The 22,190-nt window shown below is 40.1% G+C and overlaps 1 protein-coding gene across 1 annotated transcript in view; it reads right to left on the bottom strand.

Moving 5' to 3' along the window:
• LRCH4 (leucine rich repeats and calponin homology domain containing 4) overlaps positions 1-22,190 on the bottom strand; it is a 260,683-nt gene that overhangs the window by 18,678 nt on the left and 219,815 nt on the right. The window contains exons 13-17 of the mRNA XM_053718358.1: positions 17,486-17,534; positions 13,731-13,782; positions 12,750-12,830; positions 11,852-11,943; positions 10,046-10,183 (exon numbers count right to left, since the gene is read on the bottom strand). Coding sequence (XP_053574333.1) covers positions 10,046-10,183; positions 11,852-11,943; positions 12,750-12,830; positions 13,731-13,782; positions 17,486-17,534 — 412 coding nt within the window. The remainder of the gene's footprint in view (positions 1-10,045; positions 10,184-11,851; positions 11,944-12,749; positions 12,831-13,730; positions 13,783-17,485; positions 17,535-22,190) is intronic.

Here is a 22,190-nt window from a genome sequence, read left to right as displayed (position 1 = left end):
CGTGCCTGAATGGCGAATCCTGAGTTCTTAGCCGTAAGTTTGGTTAAATGTACTACGGCCTCCGAAATGAATGAATTAGCCAGTTTAAGGACTCTAAGCCTGTCCGTAATGTCGTCCAGCGTAGCTGAATTAAGGTTCTCTTCCAGAGACTCAATCCAAAATGCTGCCGCAGCCGTAATCGGCGCGATGCATGCAAGGGGTTGCAATATAAAACCTTGTTGAACAAACATTTTCTTAAGGTAACCCTCTAATTTTTTATCCATTGGATCTGAAAAAGCACAGCTATCCTCCACCGGGATAGTGGTACGCTTAGCTAAAGTAGAAACTGCTCCCTCCACCTTAGGGACCGTTTGCCATAAGTCCCGTGTGGTGGCGTCTATTGGAAACATCTTTCTAAATATAGGAGGGGGTGAGAACGGCACACCGGGTCTATCCCACTCCTTAGTAACAATTTCAGTTAGTCTCTTAGGTATAGGAAAAACGTCAGTACTCGCCGGTACCGCAAAGTATTTATCCAACCTACACAATTTCTCTGGAATTGCAACAGTGTTACAATCATTAAGAGCCGCTAAAACCTCCCCTAGTAATACACGGAGGTTCTACTTTGGGTGCAAGAGAATGACTGGGGGTGACGTAGAGGGGAGGAGCTATATAGCAACTCTGCTGGGTGAATCCTCTTGCACTTCCTGTAGGGGAGAAGATAATATCCCAGAAGTAATGATGACCCGTGGACTGATCACACATAACAGAAGAAACTACAGTTAAACACTAAAAAACTCTAAGCCATCTCCGTGGAGATGTTGCCTGTACAACGGCAAAGAGAATGACTGGGGAAGGCGGAGCCTAGGAGGGATCATGTGACCAGCTTTGCTGGGCTCTTTGCCATTTCCTGTTGGGGAGGAGAATATCCCACAAGTAAGGATGACGCCGTGGACCGGACACACCTATGTTGGAGAAAGGACTGTCTGCCCCTACTCGATTCGGTCCCAGGTCAGGGGCCGGCCCTTCATGCAGATTTGTTTTTTGTAGTCTTCTTGGCCTGTATGGACTTGTTCCAGGACTGGTTGGGTTTCCAAGTACTCTTCGACTGTTCAGGTTTGGAGGAGGACTGAGTCTGCTGAGATTTGTCTGAACGAAAATTAGAGGATTGGCAACCCTTAGTTCTCATCTTCTTATCCTGGGAAAGGAAGAAACCCTTCCCTCTGGTTACCATGGAAATGATTGAGTCCAGGCCTGGCCCGAACAAAATTTCCCCCTTGAATGGTAAAGAAAGAAGTCTGGTCTTAGACACCATATCTGCGGACCAAGACTTTAACCAAAGAGCTCTTCGCGACAAGACTGCTATACCTGAAGACTTAGCATTTCGACGGACAATTTGCATATTAGCATCACAAATAAAGGAGTTGGCTATCTTGAGAGCCTTAATCCTGTCCTGTATATCCTCCATGGGGGATTCAACTTCAATTCTGACAACGAATCACACCAGTAAGTAGTAGCACCTGCGACTGCTGCCACCGGCTGAAATAGAAGGCCCATATGTTGGAACATCTTTCTTAGCCTTCCAATTTCCTGTTCATGGGATCTCTAAACATGGAGCTATCCTCTAGGGGGATAATAGTACACTTGTCAAGCGTAGAAATGGCTCTGTCTACCTTAGAATTCCATAACTCTAAAATGTTATTCAGGGACCGGAAACAGTTTTTCTTACAGGTTGAAGAAGGGGAGAAAGGAGTCTCAATCTTTTCCCATTCTCTTGAAATAATTTTCGCCATTCGTACAGGCACTGGGGAGGTTTCAGGAACCTTCTTTTCCCTTGTAGATCCTATCTAATTTAGGGATAATAGGTTCCTCAGGAAGCTTAGCGTCCAGAACCTTCAAAAGAAAGCGAAGGTGCTCAACTTAATACCTAAAATTTGGTTCCTCAGGAGTAGGAGATTTAATTTCAGATGCCTCTGACTCCGAAAGCTCACCCTCAGATGCAACAGAGGTTAGTTCATCCTCAGAAAGGTGAGACAAGCTAGCCAACTCAGAATGAATAGCGGTATTAACCCTCAAGTCAGCGGAACTATGCTTTACCTATTTCTGGGAAACGTAAGATAGGTTAAGCATTTAATGCAGCTGATACAGCAGATTGAAGCTGAGAAGTAAAATCTGTTGGCAAAAAATTACCTTGAGCCGGAGATAAAGGTGCACCACGGGGCACTGCCTGTGACATAGGGTTAAAAAGGAACTGCAGATGCAGAATAGGCATTTCCTGGACAACGGAGTCCTGAGAGGTGGAAGGCTCAGAGTTAATTAAAGTGCCAGGGGATAAAACAGATTTAGACCCCTTCTTGGCCTTTAAAACAGAACATAAGCAGATAGAACAAAATTGCGCAGGTGGGCAAACCATAGTCTCCTCACAATACAAACATGCATTAGTTACAGTGAACGCTGAAACAGAACCCTCTGAGGGGTTAATATCAGAATCCTCCATAGTGGGTATAAGGTCTTAAGACCCTTAGTGAAAAATTTGTAGCGTGGCACCTCCTAGCTAGTCAACCTGGACCGGAATGAAGTCGTATCTCTCCCAATGTCTGCAGCGAGCTCCGTATGCTGATCACTACGCTGGAGAAGAATGGATTTGTGTACTCTCCATGCCAATTGAAAAGAAACTGTGTGCAACCCTAAAGGAAATACAGTGACTAAAGAAATTAGACATATATAGTTAAACTTGCTAACAATACATTTTGCAAATTTTAGCTTTTTTATGCCTGTTCCTGTGAGTATTATCCACAGTGCTGGCACTCCCCCAGAAAAGGGCTGAGCTGTGCTTTAGTCTAACATGCCTCCTCCAATCATAGGCTATATGCAAATTCCTATGTCAAATGAACATTAGAAATTTGCTAAACAATGAAAATGTATCACCTTTTAAAATTCCTATATGTAATAAACATCAGAGCTTTGACTGCAGACATCATCTCTGTAAGATTGATGAGACTGGGACAGGCCTTTAGAACGATACGTACTAGCTAACTAGCAGGCTGTGAGAAATTTAGGTGAAGTAATTTCTTTGCTTGTCTTGCTGACGCCGTATCATTCTAAAGCCTGTCCCAGTCTTGTCAATCTTACAGAGACGATGTCTGCAGTCAAAGCTCTGATGTTTATTACATATAGGAATTTTAAAAGGTGATACATTTTCATTGTTTAGCAAATTTCTAATGTTCATTTGACATAGGAATTTGCATATAGCCTATGATTGGAGGAGGCAGTCAAAGCTCTGACGTTTATTGCACATAGGAATTTTTTTAAAGGTGATGTATTTTTCATTGCTTAGCAGGCAATACAGGGCAGCCACGGCATCTAAGTACAACGGCTATACAAATGTATTGAAATTCAGCGTGTGCTCAGGTCATCAGGCAGCTTGTTTACATTGGCTTTAGAAGAGAATGGCACATGCGCAATGCACTGAGGGGAGTAACAGCAGACTGGCCGTACGGTCAGAAACTATTCTAAGGGGTTTAGGCAATGTCATTTGTAAACAGACATTTCAAAAAAATATTTATAAATAGAGAGTATGATTAAAACAGAATGTTCAGCACCACTATACTCTATTTCTGCTATTATGTTTAAAAATTATACACTTTTTGGGGGAACTGTCCCTTTAACAATCAAGAATTTCCTGACATATCCCTACTCTCCACTCCCCACCTCTCTCGCCAGAAGTATTACATACAATACAAATATATTCTTGTTGTCACACTGATGTTATTGTGTAATTATATTGTTCGGTTGCCAATATAATTACTGTATGCATTTGCAAGTTTGTCACTTAGATGTTTATACTGCCTATCTATAGCTTTATTATATTGGCTCACACAAGCTATGATTTCTATCTTCATAACGGCTTTCCATAAAATCGGAATATATTGCTGATCAGCCATATTATTCAATAAGTAGTTTTCCCATTTTCTTTTTAATGATTCTCTAAATTCTTTTGACCCATATAAGAATCTCGGGAATTTTAAATTTGGCAATTTCTTTTTTTTTTTTTTTGGTTCAAATGTTAATTCCACTGGTGCACGATCTGTTATTAAAATGTTCCTAATTCATACTTATTGAATAGTTTAGTAACTCAGAAGTCAGGAAGAAATCTATCCTTGTAGTTAAGTGAGTTTTAGAGAAGTATGAATATTCCAAATATCTATCAGCCCCAACGATTCCACAATATTAAGAAATACTTTTTGCTCCATTTTAATCTCTTTATTTTTTTGGTTCTTATACTAGTTAACTTATGTCTCGCTCTAAGTTGTTGTCAGTAACAAAGTTAAAATATCCTCCTATTATTATTTTAGTGTCACCAAATTTACTCAAAATTTGAATCAGCTTATCACAAAAGGTTCTATTGATCTCGCCATAAGTATTACAAAGAGTATATAATTCTTCATTTATCCTAATTTGTATAATGATATATCTTCCCTGTGGGTCTTCTATCACTTTTTTAATCTGAAAATCTAAACTTTTATCAATTTAAATTGCCACTCCACAACTTTTTTATAGGAGGTAAAAAAGAAAATTTATGCTTACCTGATGAATGTATTTCTTTCTGGGCATGGAGAGTCCACGACGTCATTCCAATTACTAGTGGGATATTCACTCCTGGCCAGCAGGAGGCGGCAAAGAGCACCCAGCAGAGCTGTTAATTGTCACTTCCCTTACCCATAACCCCCGGTCATTCCGCTGAAGGAAATGGAAAAAGAAGATAACACAAAGGTATAGAGGTGCCCGAGGTTTAACACAAAATTCTGTCTTATTTAAGGGTGGGGTCGTGGACTCTCCTTGCCCGGAAAGAAAGAAATGTATCAGGTAATCATACATTTTCTTTTCTTTCCTATGGCATGGAGAGTCCACAACGTCAATTACTAGTGGGAATCAATACCCAAGCTAGAGGACACGAAATGAACAGGGAGGGAGAACAAGGCAGGAGGACCTAAACAGAAGGCACCACCGCTTTAAGAACCTTTCTCCCAAAAGAAGCCTCAGCCAAGGCAAAAGTATCAAATTTATAGAAATTGGGAAAAGTATGCAGAGAAGAGCATGTTGCCGCCTTGCAAATCTGTTCCACAGAAGCTTCATTTTTGAAAGCCCAAGAAGAGGAGACAGCCCTAGTGGAATGAGCCGTAATTCTCTCATAAGCAAAACAAATCTTAGTTCTCAACCAGAGGGAAAGAGAAGTAGCCTTCTGACCTTTACACTTTCCAGAGAAACAGAGCAGAAGACTGATGAAAATCTTTAGTAGCCTGTAGGTAAAATTTTAGAGCACGCACAACATTCAAATTTATGCAGAAGACGTTCCATATGAGAAGAAGGATTAGGGCAAAAAGAAGGAACAACGATTTCCTGATTAATGTTTCGATCCGACACCACTTTACGGAGAAAACCCAATTTAGTACAAAGGACTATCTTATCCACATGAAAAATAAGGTAAGGGGAATTACACTGTAGAGCTGAGAGTTCAGAAACTCTGTGAGCAGAGGAAATAGCAACAAGGAACAAAACCTTCCAAGATATCTACAGAATGCATTGGCCCAAACGGAGCCTGTTGCAAAACTTTAAGAACAAGGTTTAAGCTCCAAGGAGGAGCAACAGGTTTAAACACAGGCCTGATTCTGACCAGGGCCTGAAAAAAAGATTGAACATCTGGCACATCTGCCAGACGTTTGTGTAAAAGAATAAACAGTGCAGAAATCTGACCCTTCAGAGAACTGACTGACAAACCCTTCTTCAGACTCTTCTGGATAAAAGACAAAATTCTAGGGATCCTGGCCCTGCTCCAAGAGAAACCCTTTGTTTCACACCAATATTAGGTATTTGCGCCATACCTTACAGTAAATTTTACGAGTACCTGGTTTGCGAGCCTGAAGCATGGTATCAATGACGTTTCGGAAACCCCACGCTTGACCAAAACTAAGCGTTCAATCTCCTAGCAGTCAGCTTCAGAGAAACTAGATTTGGATGGGGGAAAGGACACTGTTAGAAGGTCCTTCCTCAGAGGTAACCTCCAACGTGGAAGAGATGACATCTTCACCAGGTCCGCAAACCATACAGATGCTCTCTCCTGCTTGATACTAGCAATGACTCGTGGAAGAAGAGCAAAAAGAGGAAACGGGTATGCCAGACCAAAATCCTAAGGAACCGCCAGAGCATCTATCAGGGCGGCCTGAGGATCTCTTGACCTTGAACCGTACATTGGAAGCTTGGCATTCTGGCGAGACGCCATCAGATCCAACTCTGGAACCCCCCATCTGAGGGTTATCCTGGTGAATACCTCCGGCTGGAGAGCCCACTCTCCGGGGTGAAAGGGCTGTCTGCTCAGAAAATCCGCCTCCCAGTTGTCCACACCTGGAATGTGAATGGCGGATAGGAGACAATCGTGAGCTTCCGCCCACTAGATAATGGAGTCACCTCCTTCATAGCAAGGGAACTCCGAATTCCTCCCTGGTGGTTGATGTAAGCCACTGAGGTGGTGATGTTCAACTGGAATCTGATAAACCAGGCTAAAGACAACTGAGGCCAAGCTATCAAGGCATTGAAGATTGCTCTCAATTTTAAGATCTTTATTGGAAGAGAGGACTCCTCCCGAGTCCACAGGCCCTGAGTTTTTAACAAGCCCTAGACTTCTCCCCAGCCTAACAGGCTGGCGTCCGTGGTCACAACCACCCAGGAGGGTCTCCGAAAGCATGTGCCCTGAGACAGATGATCCTGTGAAATACACCACTAAAGAGAGTCTGTTAGAAGATCCAGATCTATCCTCAGATAGATCTGAATGATCACCGTTCCATTGACTGAGCATGCATAGTTGCAGAGATCTCAGACGGAACTGAGCAAAAGGAATGATGTCCATGGAAGTAATAATCAGACCAATTACCTCCATGCATTGAGCCACTGATGGACGAATAGTAGACTGGAGAGAGAGACATGAAAAGAGAAGTTTGGATTTTCTGACATCCGTCAGAAAAGTCTCATGGATCGGGAATCTATGATGGTCCCTAAGAAACACACCCTTATAGCTGGAACAAGGGAACTCTTCCCCAGATTCACATTCCACCCGTGAGAACATAGAAAAGACAACAAGATCTCTGTATGAGAGCTTGCTAGTTGAAAAGATGACACTTGAACCAAGATGTCGTCCAGGTAAGGTGCCACCGCAATTCCCTGAGACCTGACTACTGTTAAAAGAGCCCCCAGAACCTTTGTGAAAATTCTGGGAGCTGTGGAAAGGCCAAACAGAAAAGTAACAAATTGAAAGTGCTTGTCTAGAAAAGCGAATCTCAGGAACTGGCGATGATCCCTGTGAATGGGAACATGAATATATGCTTCCTTTAGGTCTATGGTCGCCATGAACTGACCCTCTTGGACCAAAGGAAGAATGGAACAAATGGTTTCCATCTTGAGGGACGGAACCCTAAGGAATTTGTTGAGAGATTTTAGGTCTAAAATGGGTCGAAAAGTTCCCTCTTTTTTGGGAACCACAAATAGATTTGAACAGAATCCTTGACCCTGTTGCCGAACAGGAACAATCACCCCCAGGGAGGAAAGGTCCTGAACGCAGCTTAAGAAATCCTCTCTTTTTACCTGGACTGCAGATAATCTTGAGAGGATGAATCTGACCCTGGGAGGACAAGTCTTGAATCCTATTTTGTAACACTGAGAAACTATGTCCACAGCCCAAGGATCTGGGGGAATCGCGTATCCAAGCTTGACGAAAAAAGGAAAAAAAGTCTGTCCCCCACTTGATCTAATACCGGACCGGGGGCGGACACTTAATGCTGATTTAGCCTCAGATGAAGGCTTCTTTGACTGCTTCCCCTTATTCCAAGGCTGACTGGATCTCCAAGAGGACTTGGACTGCTCCAACTTGGAGGAGGAAGAGGTGGACTTCTGTCCTTTGAAGTTACGAAATTTGAATTTTGGCGACCATTAGGTCTATTCTTGTCCTGAGGTAGAAAAGACCCCTTTCCACCTGTAATCTCAGAAATTATCTCTGCCAGACAAGGACCAAAAAGGGTCTTACCCTTGTAAGGTAACGACAGGAGCTTGGACTTGGAAGTAACATCAGCTTACCAAGATTTTAGCCATAGAGCCCTGCGAGCTAAAACAGCAAAGCTAGACATCTTGGCTCCCAGTTTAATGACTTGCATGTTGGCATCAGAGATAAAGGTATTGGCAAGCTTAAGAGCCTTGATCCTATCTTGGATCTCCTCTAACAAAGTTTCTTCTAAAATCAGCTCAGACAAGGCATCACACCAATAAGATGCTGTGCTTGCTACCGTAGCAATACTATTAGCAGGTTGCCATTGTAATCCATGAATATACATTTTTACTTTAAATAAGCCTCAAGCTTCTAATCCATGGGATCCTTAAAAGAACAGCTATCCTCTATAGGAATCGGTTCTTTTGGCCAGAGTACAAATAGCTCATTCCACCTTAGGCAAAGTGCGCCATGAATCCCAAATGGAGTCAGCAACAGGAAACATTTTTAAAAACGGGAGAAGGGGAAAAGGTAATCCCTGGTTTATCCCATTCCTGTGATATGATCTCCAACACACGGTCTGGAACAGGAAATACTTCCACGGAAAAAGGATCATCATAGTATTTATTAAAGTGAAAGTAAACTTTGATGAATGAAAGCCCGTTTTTTTAAAAATACTATAAAAACGGGGGCACTTTCATTCATCAAAGTTTAGAAGGCAGCTGTTTTGATTAAAAACTTACCTTTGTTTTTTTTCACAGCCAGAGCAGCTTCCCCCACACGGAGATCCTCTCTTCACACGTCATCAATGACTAATCCAGCTTCCTCGGCAATGACTACCCTGGGGGGAAGCCGTGATTGGAGGAAGCTGGATTAGTCACTGATGATGTGTGAAGAGAGGATCTCCGGGTGGGGGAAGTTGCTCTGGCTGTGCAAAGAAGAAAGGTACATTTTTACTCAAAACGGCTGCTTTGTAAACTTTGATGAATTAAAGTGCCCTTGTTTTTAATAGTATTTTTAAAAAACGGGCTTTCATTCATCAAAGTTTACCTTCACTTTAAGCTTACTAGATTTTTTTTTAGGGATGACAGCGACAGAAGGGTCGGAGTCGTCCAAAGTAGCCAGTACCTCCTTTAGAAGTAAACAAAGGTGTTCAAGCTTAAATCTGAAATTTACTTCTTCAAAATCAGTCAAAGTATTTACACTGTCAGAATCTGAGATCTCACCCTCAGAAGCTACTGAGGTATCCTCCTCATCCGACTTATGGGGGAGGTCAACCATCGCAGAAGATGGGACACCTTACTAGCAGAAATATGATTTGATTTCCTCTTGCACTTACCCGCAATGGCAACAAAATTGCATAGGCAAAACAATTTGGGCCTTTAAACGTAATAAACATTTATCAAATGAAACAGACCCCTGTTCAGTGTCCATAGCTAAGATAGAGCCCAAAAATAAATGACAAAAAAATATTGAAAATTAACTGTCACTTTAAGATGGAACTGCAATCCTTCAGAGCGCAATAATGCTAAGTATGCACAAATAATGAAAACAGTCAGACTGAGGTGCCGTACCGTAACTGTCAGGAGTTGAAATAAAACAAAATGAAGAGCTCCAACGATATACCCACAGCCGCCAGAGAAGAGAACTCACAGAGAATGACACTGTTCCGCTCCGCGTACAAGCGGAAGAGCGGGATGTCACGTGATCGGCAGCACAAGAAACTGTGCAACAAACTAAAAGCGTGCAATCGTAATCTCTCAGCAGTCTTACAGAGCTAATGGTTACGATCTTCAATACGTAATAAAAAAAAAAGTTTGAAAACACTTTAAAACACTTTGTCCTTAGCGTCTCCCATCCATGTCTAAGATAATTGAAATAAAGAAACCCTTCAGCCAGAGGAACCATCCCATAATAAATAGGGAAAAAAGGAGGTTGTAGTCCATCTAGCTGTGCTATAGTGAGTTAATATAACGGTATAAAAGTGTGATAGGATTATCATACAAATACAAAAAAAAACAACCTAGACCTTACCACTGCAGGAGAGGGCACATGGATGAAAGGAATGGTGCGTGGGCGCAGGTGGTTCAGCAGCTGGCACAGAGTTACTCCATTGGCAAGACATTCACCAAGAGGCTCCCAGAGAGTGATATTTAAATGAGACTCTATCTCCTATGGAGAATAAAAAAAAAAAAAAGTTAATTTTTTTGAAAAAGAAAAGAAAACAAAAAACAGTATTATCACTAACTGTTCAAAATGGTAAAAATACATATTACAGCATCAGGCTGATACTCTACAAATACAAAATGGAAATGCAATGCTATTATGTGTATGTATACAGTATTTTCAATATGGGATAGGGAAATTACAATCTTGCCCAAGCCCCTCTTCTATGTAGACCTCACCCTGCATTTTTTTTGCTATAGAAGAGAAAAATAGCATTTCAGCTAATATAAAGGGGGCATATTTATCGAAGAGGTGAATGCCCCTACTGGTTGCAAGTTTGCTCAAGAGAATGCAGCTGATATTTATGAAGCAGCTGGTTTTTAACCTGCTGCTTCCTAAACCCTCTCTGGCAACTTATTACTGGATAATTCATCCAACCAAGGTGATTGATCAGCCCTGCTCTTGGGTAATTGGAAATTGCCCTGCAATTTGTGATCTCAGGCAAACAGGTTCACTACAAGTGTCTGCACAATGATAAATCCAATCAATGATGTGTCCAATCAATGTCATATGACCACAGTGACTAACTAAACAAGAAGGGAAAAAGAGTTAAATCTTAAAGGGACACTGTACCCAAATATTTTCTTTCGTGATTCAGATTGAGCATGAAATTTTAAGCAACTTTCTAATTTACTTCTATTATCAAATTTTATTCATTCACTTGGTATCTTTATTTGAAATGCAAGAATGTAAGTTTAGATGCCGGCCCATTTTTGGTGAACAACCTGGGTTGTCCTTGCTGATTGGTGGATAAATTCATCCACCAATAAAAAAGTGCTGTCCAGAGTACTGAAACCAAAAAAAGCTTAGATGCCTTCTTTTTCAAATAATGATAGCAAGAGAACGAAGAAAAATTGATAATAGGAGTAAATTAGAAAGTTGCTTAAAACTGCATGCTCTTTCTGAATTACAAAAGAAAAAAATTGGGTTCAGTGTCCCTTTAACAGAGCCCATCTCTTTCCACTAAACTTCATCTCCCATACAGTGTCAACTATTTTTTTCACTTCTATGAATTCTGTACTAGATTTTCTTGGAAACAGTATGGCAAGCTGTACTTTTATATGTTATATTTCAGTAAGATGCCTGAAATTCTGGGTAAGGCTATTCAAATGTGTACCAATATAGCTCGTCTTTTTGCTTCACGTATCAGTTTTAAACATGGATTACCTCATACCAGTGCATCGCTACCCTAGGCAGCTTTAATGTAGAGTAGGGATAAGTATATCCACAATTTTAGTTTTTAAAAGCTTTACATTGAGCCTTGCCGTTTTTGAGATTTTAATTTTCACCTATTATAGAGAAATCAACAGTATGGATAGTAACTATCCCAGAATAATTTATAGTATACTCAGTGTGTGGACAGAGAAATCTAAAGCTACAGAATTGAAAGAGGGAAATTGAGGCTTTAAAAATCCATCTGAAATCAGAGTGGATCTGCAAGTTCTTTAGAGCATTGCAAGATCAGATAAAAACAATTCTCTGTAGTCCATCCTGAGGCACATGTGGAAAACATCAATTCCTTTTCAGATGAAGAAGGTGGCAGGCAATGCAGTCAAGCATAAGAAGAGACAAAAGAGCATGTGAGATGGAGGAGATAAACAGGGGGCTGTATACCTTGCGGAGTTGTGTTAGTAGAGACTTCTCATCTAGAGGACTCCGAGTGTTTCGCAACCTTACAGGACTGCGTTGCTCTGTAGAGCTCTGTTCTAGAGTACCAAGAAAACAAACAATTACTATATCAAAATCACAGGAGGTGCATGTTTGTATGAGATGAGAATTTAATAAACTGGTATAAAACATCATGCAGACTGTTACAGAGTAAATCACAGATGGACTCTTATAAAGGATGCAATACAAGAGATGGTGTATAAAGGTTCAGTTGCAGGGGCTACAGAAAAAAGGAATGTTGACTGCAGTGTTTATGAGATGCAAAACTGATCAAACAAAGTGAATGACTGAGTATTGAGTGTCAGGGCACAAATAGAGACCTGCAGGGAGCTGCGTATTGGGTCTGCAATAAATTTGTAGGAGGTGCTGAAATAGAAATGACAAAGAGGGTGATGTATAAGGAGTCCCACAGTGAAAAGCCAATTTGGTGGCAGTACTGAAAGAAAAAAAAAAAAAGAAGAAAAACCCCAGGAACAATAGGGTGGTTTGACAAAGAAAACCGAACACAAAGGTGTACACTGTATGGCTAGATTAGTACAGTAATAGGAGAAAAGGTTAAACAGCTAGGTATGAGAGCAGCATGGAAAAAGCCCTGCATCACCCACTAATTCTCCTGTACTGACCCCCTACAGTTCATTAAACAACTCACAATGCTAAACACATGATATTATATGGACACAGAACTGGATGCAGTGCTGTGTATAAGTAGCCTTCGTAAGAGGAGTAGGAAAGGCCATAACGTTGTGTACAAGACATCAATACATGTACAGCTGGGCACTACAGGCCTAGGAGGACAGATATTATCATATAGATATTTCGGAGGATTTGAGAGCCCAGAACTGACCTACTGCATTACGCACTGCTCCACGGGAGTAGGATCTGAAGAGGAAGCTGCTGGGCTTTTGATTAGAAATTTGAGATGGATCTGAAAGAGACAGTCAACACAAGAAATAAACAGAAAGATTAGAGAAATATTAAAAATGTTATTATCTGGGGGCTAATGCTAAGGGAAGAGTGTATGAAAACGCTGCACCAATCAGGTACTGGTTTTACTCAGCAAATCATTAAAGATTAAAGTGATCTGGGGGCTAATGCTAAGGGAAGAGTGTATGAAAACGCTGCACCAATCAGGTACTGGTTTTACTCAGCAAATCATTAAAGATTAAAGTGATCTGGGGGCTAATGCTAAGGGAAGAGTGTACGAAAATGCTGCACCAATCAGGTACTTTTTTTACTCAGCAAATCATTAAATATTAAAGGGACACTGAACTTAAATGTTTTCTTTCGTGATTCAGATAGAGCATGGAATTTTAAGCAACCTTCTAATTTACTCCTATTATCAAACTTTCTTCATTCTCTTGGTATCTTTATTTGAAATGCAAGAATGTAAGTTTAGATGCCGGCCTATTTTTGGTAAACAACCTGGGTTGTTCTTGCTGATTGGTGGATAAATTCATCCAGCAATAAAAAAGTGCTGTCCATAGTTCTGAACGCAAAAAAAAATCTTAGATGCCTTCTTTTTCAAATAAAGAGAGCAAGAGAACTAAGAAAATTGATAATAGGAGTAAATTAGAAAGTAGTTTAAAATTGCATGCTCTATCTAAATCACAAAAGAAAAAATTTGGGTTCAGTGTCCCTTTAATGTGATCTAATGCTAAGGGAAGAGTGTAGGAACATGCTGCACCAATCAGGTACTGGTTTTACTCGGCAAATCATTAAAGATTAATGTGATCTGGGGGGGCAAGGCTAAGGGAAGAGAGTATGAAAACACCACCACCAATCAGATCCTGGTTTTACTCAGCAAATAATAAAACGTGAAACAAACCTGTTGACAAAGAGGTAGGAGAAGTTGGGTTTGGCGTGCCAGCTTGAGTACCCTAAAATGAATAATATTACTACTTTGAATACGTCTTTAAAACAAACAAACGAGTTCGCTCCACCTCAAGGCTGAAGGACAGGGACCTGATGAACCCATTCATATAAAGGAAAATCCATGCAGACCATCTCATTCTCTTTTCATGGCAGGGTAATATGCAGGCAGTTATAATACCTACACCATGAAGAGTTCAGGACATGCTTTTATTAATAGAAACAAAATAGCATATTTAAAATAGTAATTTTTTTTTTCTCTCTGATCTGACTGACAAAGGGACCTTACTGCCTTGAAAGCAGCCTGAAGTTGTATTCTTTTGTAGCTATCACATGGCTTGTTTGCATGCAAAAGCATATAAGGCTTCTTCTAATATACCGGGCTAATATGCACTGGAACTGTGCTTTCTGTTGTTCTCTGTGAAGCCAGTTTATCAGATAGGTGCAAAGAAATCCGTTTTACTGCAAATCTTATTGCAATAATATGTTATTTAAAAGACATATGGTAAATTCCCCACCGATACTGAATTTCCCCAGGTATCCACCCCAAGAAAAAGCACCAAGCAGTGAATTATACTTAAAAGGGACAGTTTACTCGAAATGTTTCACCCTTTTAAATTATCCCCAATGATCTATTTTACCTGCTGGAGTGTATTAAATTCTTTGCACATAGCACTTTTGTCTTTATATATCGGTATTTGAAATAGCTGATATAGCCATACACAAAACATACCACATTAAGGGATCACATTCATGCTACATTGGAGAAACTGGCCTTAAAGGGACATTAAACACTTTGAGATGGTAATATAAAATGATAAATTGTATATAATAAAACAACTCTGCAATATACTTTCATTATTTATTTTGTCCTCTTTGCTTGTAATTCCATTCTTAAATTGTGAGCTTTTCAGTTCCTGTTAGAAATGGAAGTGCAGAACACTGTTAAATCCAGCACAACCATTGGCTGCACACTCTAGTGACCTATTTATAACTGACCCTAATTGGCCACAGCAGAGAAGGTAACTCAAGTTACAACATGGCAGCTCCCAGTGTTTTATAGACACTAAAACTTTACACTTATTTTGTCACTTTTTAAACAACTAATGAAACTTTAAAAAATACATCTACATGTTAGTCATGGACTAATCTTTTCTTTGAATGCATCATTCTATCCAGCATTTATTTAGTGTTTAATGTCCCTTTAAGCTGCATCTCAGGATGAACCAGCACAGACACTCAATCAAAAACCATAAGGAAGACAAATACTGTACCCCAGTTGGAGATCATTTCACCCAGACTGACCACCCCATCCATTTAGGCCGATTAATTATATGGTGGGCTGGCCAAACATTGATAAATGCAGACAGCATATGCTGTCTGCATTTATCATTGCACAAGCATTTTTTGTGAAATGCTTGTGCAATGCCGCCCCCTGCACATTCGCAGACAAAAAGCCGCTAGCAGGGGTATCAATCATCCCGATCGTGGGATAATTGCAGTCCGCTACCGCAAGTTAAGGAGCAGCAGTCTTATTCCTGATTCCGGCGAGCCAAAAGGCTTGCTCAGAATGAGAAGCATACCCTGCTTAATAAATCGACCCCATAGTCTCAAGATTAAAAGCAAGTTTAACGGAATTTGTAGGACTCTCACAAATAGAAAACATCTGAGATGAAAATAACAGTTCAACACTATAAAAGAGGGACTTAAAGTAAATGTCAATTTAGATGAATCGACGCCTGGTTTTTAATAATCCTATTAAAAACAAGGGCACTTTAATTCATCAAAATTTACATTTCACTCGTTTTCTTCAAATACTTACCTTTTAATCCTGACAGCCGCTGCAGCGCTTCCTCCGCCCGTTGCAAGCCCTCTTCGCGAGTCCAAAATGACGAATCTGACTTCCTCCAATCACAGCATTGCCTCAGGCCAAGATTCCCCTGGGGAGCCGTGATTGGAGGAAGCCGGATTTGTTATTTCTGACGTATGAAGAGGTTTCCGACAGCCAGGGGAATCGCCGGAGCGGCTGTGAAGATTAAAAGGTAAGTATTTTAAGAAAACAAGTGAAATGCAAATTTTGATGAATTAAAGTGCCCTTGTTTTTAATAGGATTATTAAAAACCGTGCACCGACTCATCTAAATTGACATTCACTTTAATGTAGGTTTTCCGACATATTGCCAAAACTTTATATAAACATAAATCTTAAAGAGACATGAAACCCAAACGTTTTCTTTCATGGTTCAGATAGAGAATACAATTTTAAAAAACATTCCAATTTGTTGCTATTAATTTAATTTTCTTCATTCTTCAGATATCTTTTGTTGAAGAAATAGCAATGCCCATGTTTGAACCAATCACACAAAGCATCCATGTGCAGCCACCAATCAGCAGCTACTGAGACTATTTAGATATGCTTTTAAACAAAGGATATCAAGAGAATGAAGGAAAATAGATAATAGAAGGAAATTGGAAAACTATTTAAAATTGCATGCTCTTTCTAGACATGAAATAAAAAATGTGGGTTTCATGTACCTTTAATGTATAATGTATGTCACTACTACACTTTTATTTTAACTCATTTATATATTGACATATTATGCAGCTGTATATGATTTATATACTTCTCATCTCTGCTGTTTAATGTGTTTATCGTTTATTTTGCCTTTGGTTTTCTCTCAAACACTCTGCACCTTTCACTCTCAAGCTATTCTGCTATTTATGACACCCCACTCATCCCTCCCTTTCTTTAACATCATCTTGTTTAAAGGGACAGTCAAACTCCAGATTTTTTTTGTTTAAAAAAGATAGCTAATCCCTTTATTACCCATTTCCCAGTTTTGCATAACCAACACAGTTATATTAATTTACTTTTTACCTCTGGGATTACCTTGTATCTAAGCCTCTGCAGACAGCCCTCTTATTTCAGTTCTTTTGACAGACTTACTAAAAAAAGAGTGAGGACAATGTTGTCTATATGGCACACACAAACTAGCACTGTCTAGCTGTGAAGAACCGTCAAAATGCACCGAAAGGCCGCCTTTAAGGGTTTCAAAATTAGCATTTCAGCCTACCTAGGTTTAGCTTTAAACAAAGAATACCAAGAGAACAAAACAAAGCAAAGTGCCTTTAAAGTATCATATTGATTAGTATTGCTTCCGACCTGATAAAGAGAGGAAAACTCTAGTTTGTCTGTTAATCATCATTTTAGTCAAATAAAAATGGTATCATTGCATATTACAATATTGTGGTTATTTTAACATCTTATATACACACACACACACACGCGCACACAATACAGAGACCCTCTCTCCCACACACTTGTCAAAAAACAACAAAATAACAAAACAAACAAAAGAATGAGGCAGAAGAGTCAGAACAGAATGTTTAAACTGTGTGGGAAGGTGTGTTCTGCCCCTGCCCATCATCCTAGGTGGCAGCCTTTTACATAAGCTATTTATAGAACTATGGTTCTGTATAACCTCTTGCTCAATTAAAACTCCAGAATCCCTCCTATCATTATAAATTCACTCTCTCGACAGCTCCTATGTATCCTCACAATCCTTTTATATAATCCTTATCTATAATAATGTATTGTTCTAGTTCATTCTGTTACATAACATTTTATGTATAATAATCCAAGCAACTCCTTATCCCTGAATCCTGTTGCTCCATTAAATTCTTTAAGCTGTTCCACAAAATGTCTTGTTACCTGACTTCGCAGTCTGGGTTGCTGGATTATGCCATTTTCAGAAGATGCACTGGGGAAAGAAAAAAAACACAGGCATGTTCATTCTTTCCTCTAAAACAGATCTGTGTGTAGAAGACCGATAAAGAGATTAAAGGGATACAGAGATTTTCCAGTGCTTACACATAAATTAATAAAATGTTAAAGGAACATGAAATACTAAAAAATTCTTTTAAGAGCATACAATTTTTAACAACTTTCCAATTTACTTTTATTAATTTTGCTTCATTTTCTTGGAATTCTTTAATGAAGGAGCAGCAATTCACTACTTGGAGTTAGCTGAACACTTCTCTAAGCCAATGATAACAGGCATATATCTGTGCAACCACCAATCAGCAGCTCGCTTCCAGCTTCTGAACCTACCTAGGTATACTTTTCAACAAAGGATACCAAAAGAACAAATTAGGTAACAGAAGCAAATTGGAAGGATGTTTAAAATCATATCATGAAAGAAAAAAAAATAGGTTTTCAAGTCAAAATTGAACTTGCATGATTCTAAATAGAGCAGGCAATTTTAAGACGCTTTTAAATTAACTTCTATTTTCAAATGTGCTTTGTACGCTTGCTATCCCTTTTTGAAAAAGAATACGCACATATCCCACACTAGTGGGAGCTGCTGCTAATTGGTGCCTGCATACATTTGTCTCTTGTGATTGGCCGACTAGATGTGTACATCTTGCTGCCAGTAGTGCAATACTGTTCCTTCAGCAAAGGATAACAAGCAAATTTGAAAATGGAAGTAAATTGGAAAGTTGTTTAAAATTGTAGGTTCTACCCAAATCATAAAAAGAAAAATTTGGAGTTTCCTGTCCCTTTAATCTTAAAGCATTTAAAAAAAATCCCCCAAAGCAACAATTGCATTGTTCATCTTTTCTTCTTTGTTTTGGCTAATTAAAAAGCGATTTAAAAGAACTCCAGTACTGTAATCATTTTTCAGGATGTTCTCCAGTCTCCCTGGGGGCAACCCCCCCCCCCCCCCAAAAAAAAGCCCTGCCACAACTTTCCAAATTTACTTCTGTTATAAAATGTAATCTGTTTTTTTGGTATCCTTTGTCATGTCTCAGTATGCTAAGCAGGGGGCAATAAGTCTGTTTAAAATTTAGGAGCCAGTAAAAATATTTAGGAGCCAGAAAAACTTTTAGGACCCAAACAGTGGTATTTCTATATAGATATATGGAAAATTACCCCAAAATTTAGGAGCCAGGGCTAAAATTCTAGTGTTTGTCGAGCTCGGTGCTAAGGGGTGCACACATGCCTTGAACACTATAGGTATAGCATTTAATTAAAAAACAAACAAATTATGCTTATCTGAAAATTTCATTTCCATCTGTGGGAGGAGAGTCCACTGCTTCATTCATTACTTGTGGGAAATAAGAACCTGGCCACCAGGAGGAGGCAAAGACACCCCAGCCAAAGGCTTAAAGGGACACAGAGCCCATTTTTTTCTTTCTTTCGTGATTCAGATAGCGCATGCAATTTTAACCAACTTTCTAATTTACTCCTATTATCAATTTTTCTTTGTTCTCTTGCTATCTTTATTTGAAAAAGGCATCTAAGCTAACAAGCCAGCCAATTTTTGCAGCAAGAACAACCCAGGTTGTTCACCAAAAATGGGCCCGGCATCTAATCTTACATTCTTGCTTTTTAAATAAAGATGCAAAGAGAATGAAGAAAACGTGATAATAGGAGTAAATTAGAGCATTCAATTTTAAGCAACTTTCTATCTGAATCACAAAAGAAAAATTTTGGGTTCAGTGTCCCTTTAAATACCGCCCCCACTCCCCTCATCCCCCAGTCATTCTGCCAAGGGAACAAGGAAGAGTAGGAGAAATATCAGGGTATAAATGGTGCCAGAAGATTAATCTAAATTTAGATCTGCCCACCGGAGAAACGGGCGGGTGCAGTGGACTCTACTCCCATTGATGGAAATGAAATAATTAGGTAAGCATAATTTATATTTACCATCTTAATGGGAGGAGAGTCCACTGCTTCATTTATTACTTGTGGGAATACCCAAGCTCTAGAGGACACTGAATGAAAAAAACAGGAGGGTAAAAGGAGGCGGACCCTATACTGAGGGCACTACATCATGCAGAACCCGTCTCCCAAAAGGTGCTTCCGCCGAGCAAAAACATCAAATTTATAAAACTTTGCAAAAGTATGTAAGGAAGACCAAGTGGCCGCCTTACAAATCTGCTCCATAGAGGCCTCATTCTTTAAGGCCCAAGAAGAGGCAACAGCTCTAGTCAAGTGAGCCGTAATCCTCTAAGGAGGCTTGTGTCCCGCTGTCTCATATGCCAGACGGATCATACTCCTCAATCAAAATGATAGAGAAGTAGCAGAGGCCCTTTGCCCCCTGCGCTTCCCCGAATACACAACAAATAAGGACGGAGTCTGTCTAAACTCTTTCGTGGCCTGAAGATAAAACTTCAACGCCCGAACCACATCCAAATTATGAAGTAACCTCTCCTTCGAAGGAGAAGGGTTAGGACACAAAAAAGGAACCACTATTTCCTGATTGATGTCACGACTCGACACTACCTTGGGAAGGAATCCCAATCCAGTGCGAAGAACCTTGTGGTAGATGCGACGAGTGACCGGTTTCCTGGCCTTAACGAGAGTGTCGATCACCCTTTCCGAAAATCCTCCCTTGGCCAAGACTAGTCATTCAATCTCCACGCAGTCAGCCTCAGAGAATTGAGATTTTGATGTAGAAATGAGAGATTAATGCACAAAATTAAGGGGCTGGGAATAGCTGAAAATGTTAGCTCATGGATAAATACCTGGATAAAAGATAAGGAGCAACGAGTAGTAGTAGTAGTAAATGGATCATACTCAGATTGGACAAAGGTAATCAGTGGAGTCCCCCAGGGATCAGTACTGGGCCCTGTTCATTTTAATATTTTTATAAATGTCTTGGAGCAAGGATTAAATAGCGACATCTCTATTTTTGCAGATGGATGAACTTTCGTTACAAAAGGACCTGCAAAAATTAGAAGTATGGGCAGGTACATGGAAAATGAGATTTTATACGGCAAAATGCAAGGTACTACATTTTGGAAGTAAAAATAATCAGGCAGCATATTATTTAAATGGAACAAGACTTAGCCAAACAAAGGAGGAAAGGGATTTGAGGGTAGTAATAGATAACAAGCTAAAGATGGGTGCACAATGCAGGGCAGCGGCTTCAAATGCTAATACGATACTAGCATGTATTAAAAGAGGCATTGATTCAAGGGAAGAAAGCATAAATCTGTCACTAAATAAAGCCCTGGCAAGACCTCACCTTGAGTATGGAGTGCAGTTCTGGGGACCGATCACAATAAAAGATATTGCAGAACTAGAAAAAGTTCAGAGAAGGGCCACAAAGCTAATAAGAGGATTGGAGAATTTAACCTATGAGGAGAGGCTAGCCAAACTGGGTCTGTTTTCTTTAGAAAAAAGGCTCTTAAAAGGTGACATGATTACTTTATATAAATATATTCAAGGCCCATATACAAAGATGCCACAATCTCTGTTTATTCCAAGAAAATTGTTTGTGACAAGAGGTCACAATTTAGGTTGGAGGAAAGGAGATTTAATCTCCTGCAACGGAAACGTTTTTTCACTGTAAGAGCAATAAAATTGTTGAACTCATTACCAAAGGAGGTAGTGAATGCCAATACCCTAGATACATTTAAACATTTTTGGACATATTTCTGTCTATAAACAAAATTCATAGATATGATTGCTAGTATTAAATGGGTCACCTTATAGTGGGATTAGTTAAGCTTAACTGGAGCTTTTTGTAAGTATTTTAGATTTGTATAGGTTGAACTCGATGGACTTAAGTCTTTTTTCAACCTCATCTACTATGTTAAACCAGCAGATCCCTGCGACAAGGTAACTTCCACGGCAGAGACGACGACGTGGGGCCACTACCCGAGGTAAAAGAGTTAACGGTGGAAATATGTAAATCAGGTTGAAGTTCCAGGGTACTGCCAAGGCATCTATCAGCTCCGCCTGGGGATCCCTGGATCGCGACCCGTATCTGGGTAGCTCGCAATTGAGTCTGGACGCAATCTGCGGTGTCCTCCATCTGGTACAGATCTCTGTGAACATCTCAGGATGAAGGGACCATTCCCCTGGATGAAACGTCTGTCTGCTCAGAAAATCCGCTTCCCAGTTGTCCACACCCGGAATGTGGATCGCTGATAGCTAAAAATTGTGAGTCTCCGCCCACTCCAGAATCCGAGATATTTCCCTCATGGCTAGGAAGCTTCTCGTCCCCCCTGATGGTTTATGTAAGCCACCGAGGTAATGTTGTCCGACTGGAACCTGATGAATTGGGACGACCCCAGAAGGTGCCAAGCATTGAATATCGCTCTAAGTTATAAAATATTTATAGATAGACTCAATTCCTCTCACGTCCATCTGCCCTGTGCCCTTTTGGCACCCCAAACAGCTCCCCATCCTGACAGACTTGCAGCCGTGGTCAAAATCTCCCAGGATGGTCTCAAGATAGGGACTCCCTTACCGGACTGCTTAGAGATATCTGTTGGGAAAGATCTGAATGATCGCCGTTCCATTGTCTAAACATGCACAGCTGAAGAGGCCTGAGATGGAACCTGGCGAAAGGAATGACATCAATGCTGGATACTATGAGCCCGATCACCTCCATACACCTGGC

Source organism: Bombina bombina, chromosome 6 (assembly GCF_027579735.1).
Source record: "Bombina bombina isolate aBomBom1 chromosome 6, aBomBom1.pri, whole genome shotgun sequence".
In the NCBI taxonomy this organism is placed as follows: Eukaryota; Metazoa; Chordata; class Amphibia; order Anura; family Bombinatoridae; genus Bombina; species Bombina bombina.
This window is presented reverse-complemented; position numbering and strand designations above follow the sequence as displayed.